The sequence below is a fragment of the Sus scrofa genome, unplaced genomic scaffold (assembly GCF_000003025.6).
Source record: "Sus scrofa isolate TJ Tabasco breed Duroc unplaced genomic scaffold, Sscrofa11.1 Contig1862, whole genome shotgun sequence".
Taxonomy (NCBI): Eukaryota; Metazoa; Chordata; class Mammalia; order Artiodactyla; family Suidae; genus Sus; species Sus scrofa.
This window is the reverse complement of record NW_018084965.1, coordinates 15,575-20,952: the sequence shown is the minus strand read 5'-3', so window position 1 is coordinate 20,952 and position 5,378 is coordinate 15,575. Positions and strand designations below refer to the sequence as shown.

Here is a 5,378-nt window from a genome sequence, read left to right as displayed (position 1 = left end):
TTTCCTTTTTCAGTGAAACTTATTTTTAAGTAATCTAGGTCTAACGAAATGACAGCTTAATTGCTTATTTCATACATCTTTTTGTACCCGCTGTTGCCAATCTTCCATCTCCCATGGCCATAATTAAATTGATTATAACTGGTAGGACTTGTTAACAAAAGAGTAACTTACTCTGTCTTGCTGAAGAGACTGGCCATTTCCAATTCCCATCATTAGAAGTTAATGCAGCTCCATTGCTTAGCAAAAGAATCCTGAGGATTTCCACAATTTCTTCATTATTTGGGGGTCCTGGGCAAACATAAAACCCGTAGCAGGAGTACATCGGGGCGTGTGGCCTGGTCATTGAGACCAGGGATTACGATCGAGCAGACATATAACTCAGGCCACCAGGTCCTAAGGAGCCTCCCCTTGAGTGCTGTTAATAGTAATACCTGTACTGGAGTCAGTAAGTAACCAGGTGAGAGATAAGGGTTTATGGGAGTTCGGGCTGTCCACAAGGCGTTTACCATTAACTTGAGGAGTTATGACAGAGTAAGGAACCAAGCGATGGAGGCGAAGCTTAAGGGGATTTTCAGTCTTTCGGCTTTCCACCCCGAATCGGGAGGTGGCCGGCTTAACGTGGATGCATGGATCCAGGTGGAGATTCCTTCAACTTTTACAGCTGTTGGTGTGGTCAAAAGTACGAGATAAGGGCCCTTCCACCGAGTCTCGAGGTTTCCTGCACGTGGCGTCTAACATAGACTGAATCTCACTTGGGAAGCGATGTGGAACTTGCAAGTCTCCTCCTGAGTAGGCCTCCGGAGCTGCTTCCACGCTCGCTGCCTCACCCACTCGAGCGCCTTGAGCCTAGAGAACAAAGGCTGGAAAGCAGCACATCAGCACTATGTACAGAGGCAATTTTGCCAAGGGGGGGGGTCCCCCGTAGAGCAATTCATAGGGGGTCAGCCCAAATGTCCAGGGGTGTTCCTAACCCTAAAAAGCACAAAGGGCAGGAGAGCTATCAATTATTAATGCCAGTCTCTGTGGTCAATTTGGTAAGGGTCTCTTAATGGTTTTATTATCCTCTCTACCTGTCCTGAGCTTTGGGGTCTGTATGCACAATGCAGTTTCCAATCAATCCCCAATATCTTGGCCAGTCCTGACTTACCTGGGCAACGAAAGCTGGACCATTGTCTGACCCTATTACTTAGGTATTCCAAATCTGGAAAAATTTCCTCCAGTATTTTTTAGCCACCACAGTTGAAGTCTCTTTCTTAGTAGGATAAGCCTCTACCCATCCTGAAAAGGTGTCTACAAAAACAATAGATATTTGTTTCCGTATTTAGCCGGCTTATCTCAGTGAAGTCCACTTCCCAGTGAGCGCCTGGGTGGCTTCCCTTAGTCTCTTTCCTGGAGGTATTCTGGAAGGATTAGCATTAACCAGCTGGCAGGGCACCATGTTACAGAGTCAGCCACTCTGGGCTGAGTCAGGACATGGATGAAGGGGGGAGTGTGGTCTGACCAACCTTTTTGGCAAATGTAAGGCTTCTAATAAGCTTAGAATTTCCCTCTTTGTTCTTTATTTCCCTCACCTGCTGAGGTAAGCAACCCCCTTTGCTTATAGATGGCCCCGTGTGACGTGTGCAGTCGCAAAGGCATACCTGCCTGTCCGTATAAATGGTTTATGGATTCCCTTCGGGCCAGCCGCAAAGCTTGTGTGAGGGCCATGAGCTCAGCCTTTTGCGCTGAAGTTCCCTTCTGGCAGGCTGCTGGCCCAGATCGTGCGGGTCCCGTCCACCACGCCGCCCCAGCCATCCTCTTACCTTCCACTACATAGCTGCTCCCATCAGTGAACCAGGTCAGCACTTCTCCAAGTCAGTGGTATGTCTATAAGGTCCTTGCGGACCCAGTCTCCTCGATCACATTGATGGCAATCATGAGTCACTGGTTCATCAGTCTCTTCAGGCAGAAGAGTGGCAGGGTTGGAAGCGGCTGGTGGAGCAAACGTGATCCCTCTCTGTGAGAAGGCAGGCTTTGATAGTGGGTCATGCGAGCGTTGGTCCATCCATCCGGTCTGGGGGCTGCCGGACGATGTTTCCAACGCATTGGGGGGCTATTATAGTATATTCTGTCCCAAAGTCAATTTGTCAGCGTCCTTGACCAGTATGGCCACAGCTGCGATTAGCCTTCAGGCATACGGGCCAACCACTGGCTATAGGATCGGAGCTTCTTTGACAGGTAGGCAACAGGTCTTCTCCATGGTCCTAGGGTTTAGGTTAAAACTCCCCGGGGCTACTCCCTTAACGCTCATCACATAAAGGGTAAAAGGTTTAAGTTACATCAGGGAGGGCCAGAGCAGGCGCGCCGTCAGCAGGGCCTTTTTGATAGCATCAATGCCTTCTGGTGCTCAGGAGCCAGGAGAATTCCCCTTTTTCTTTGGTTAGCGGGTAGAGTGGGCTGCTAAGGTCGCAAACCCCCGGGATCCACAGTCTGCAAAATCCAGCTGTCCCCAAAACTCTCTCCACTTGTTTGGCTGTGGTTGGGGCCGGTATCTGGACTACAGTTTTCCTTCCGTGCCTCCCGTCAGCCATCGCTGGCCCGTCCCGCAAACTGGTACCCCAAGTATGTTACCTCTCTCCTGCAAATCTGGGCCTTCTTAGCGAGGCTCTGTAGCTAGGTCAAGACAATTCCAGCAGTAGTGCCTTCGTACCTTCTAGCAGTCTGTTTGGTGGCTCCCCCAGAACAGGTCTCCACGTACTGAGGAGGGTCATGAGGGTGTTGGATCTGAAGTTGGCCGGTCTCTGTGTAGGGCTTCGTCAAAGATGGTCGGGGAGTTCTTGACCCTTGGGGCAGTCCGGGTCCAGGTGAGCTGCCCATTCTTCCGTACCTGGATCTCTATTCGAAGCAAAAGTGGTTGCTAGTGGGGGGTAATCTCAGGCAGAAGAAGGCATCTTTTAAGTCAATACTGTGTACCAGTTCCGTTCAGGCAGGAGGGCGCTCAAGAGGTTATAGGGTTCGGACCGTTGGGTGTATATCCTGCACCCGTTTATTGACCTCTCTCAAGTCCTGTACTGGTCGATAGTCATTGGTCCCAGGCTTTCTAACCGGTAGCAGGGGAGTATTCCAGGGAGATTGGACAGGAACTAGGATGCCCTGTTGGATTAATCTTTGAACATGCGGCCGAATTCCTTCTCGAGCTTCTTTACTCAAGGGGTACTGTCTGACTGATACTGGTGTAGCACTGGCCTTCAGTTGAATAACCTGTGGGGGAACTTGCTTTGCCAAACCCATCCCTGCGGTTTCTGCCCAGGCTTGGGGAAACTGTTCCAACCAGAATTGTATATTTTGATCAGGCTTTACTAGGGGAGAATATAGTCGATATTCGTCATCTAATTGGAGGGTCAACACAGTGATAGGTTTGTTATTTGCAGACACTTCTGGTTTCCTTGTTCAAAAGAAATTTGTGCTCCCATCTTGGTCAGTAAGTCTCTACCTAAGAGGGGTGCTGGGCACTCAGGATGACCAGAAACGAGTGGGTTACCCGTCCCACTCCCAAGTCAACTGTTCTTCGGGTAGTCCATGGATACTGCGTTGCCCTGTGGCACCCATCACCCAGGATTTTTTATCTTTTAGTTTTCCTAATGGCTGTAGTAGCACTGAATGTTTCGCTCCGGTATCAACCAGAAACTCAACTGGTTGCCCCTCCACCTTTAAAGTTACCCTGGGCTCGGGGAGGGGGTCCGAACCCCGTCTTCCCTAGTCTTTATCTTCTTCCAGAGCTAGACCTTCAGTCCTTTGTTTCCCTTCTTGGGGCAGTCCTTGCCCAGTGTCCTTTTTCTTTACAATATGCACATTGGTCCTTGTCGAGTGGGGTCCTATTGCCCAGGTTCCCTGACTGTCTAGGGCCTGACCTAATTTTCCTAAAATCTCTCTCTCTTTCCCTGCTTTTCCCTTCAACCACTGCAGCCAAGATCTTAGTCAAATTCTTCTCTTGCCGTATACGTCTTTCCTCCCTTTCCTCTCTTTTCTTTCTTTGTTCCTTCTTCTTCTGTCTCCCTTTTGTAATACACTTCTCTGCCTCCTTCACTAGATCACGTAACTCAGCCTCCTGTAACCCTTCCAGTCTCTGAAGCTTCTTTCTGATATCCAGGGCGACTGTCCTATGAAGGCCAGGGCCACTGAGGCTTTCTGGGCCTCCGAGGTAGGATCAAAAGGGGTGAACCGCCTGAAGGCTTCCATGAGCCTCTCAAGAAAAACCGAGGGAGGTTCATTCGGTCCCTGCATCACCTCTCTTACCTTAGCCAATTAGTGGGCCGTCTTGAGGCGCCCCGGAGACCCGCCACCAGAGCCTGGCGATAGATTTTCAAGCTCTCCCTACCTTCAGCCGTGTTGTAGTCCCAACCGGGGCGAGTCAAGGGAAATCCCATGTCAATCTCATTTTGCAACTGCGTGGGTCGCCCGTCGGCCCCAGGAACATTTTTTCTAGCCTCTAACAGAATTCTCTCTCGCTCCTCGGTTGTGAAGAGTGTCTGCAGCAGCTGTTGACAATCATCCCAAGTAGGCTGGTGAGAGAACATAAGGGACTCCACCAACCCCGTGAGGCGTTGGGGATCCTCCGAGAAAGGGGGATGGTTAGTTTTCCAATTATAGAGATCTGCAGAAGAAAAGGGCCAATACTGGAGGGAATGCAATTGGCCCCCCGGTATGGGAGGGCCGTACGTGCGCAGCAGTAATGTCGCGATCTCTTCTGTCCGCTCCGGGGTGGCGCCCCTCCGGCTCCGAGTCCCTGCAGCAGGTCCCTCCACCGGAGCTCCAGGAGGGGCAGAGGGTCCCCTCGCAGCACCCTGTGCCGGATAAGGGGGTGGGGGAACAGATTGGGGTTCCGGCCAAGCCGGCGGCTCCTCAATCTCGGGGTAGATATGAGGAGAGGGCTTGACTTTTTCAGCCGAGTGTTTGTTTTTCTCTCCAAGAGCCAGAATTCGGGGACCTGGCTTTCTTGGTTTATTCAGCCATGGTTTAACCCATGGCGGAGGATCCTCTGCCAAATCTTGCCACGTAAGGATATAGGGCTCCTGATCGGATGAGAGCCGGGTCCAGTCTGAAAAATAATTGCTTTAACAGCCAGGATAATCTCAGAATTAAAGGTCCCCTCTGATGGCCATCCAACATCGAATGTCGGCCATTCAGAGGCACAGAAAGTCTGCCAAGGTCCCTTCTTAACCTGAACTGACAAATTATGAGCCCTGGATTTAACTTCAGTCCAATGGTCGAGAGTCAAACTAAGGGGGTCGTCACCGTCTGTCCCATATTAAAACTGTAGACAAGGACGCACAAGACAAAGACACACAAAACAGAAACCAACAGATCCAGACACACGCGACCCGTCCGCGTCTTCCACA

At 50.7% G+C, this 5,378-nt stretch overlaps 1 protein-coding gene across 1 annotated transcript; it reads right to left on the bottom strand.

The window, feature by feature from the left end:
* Positions 1–798: 798 nt before the first annotated feature.
* Positions 799–5,004, bottom strand: LOC110258304. The gene is made up of 3 exons (XM_021081467.1): positions 5,001–5,004; positions 4,358–4,942; positions 799–860 (listed from the first exon to the last, which is right to left on the bottom strand). Exons 1-3 carry the CDS (start codon positions 5,002–5,004, stop codon positions 847–849), a joined length of 603 nt encoding a protein of 200 aa, XP_020937126.1. The 3' UTR covers positions 799–846.
* Between the last annotated feature and the right edge of the window lie 374 nt (positions 5,005–5,378).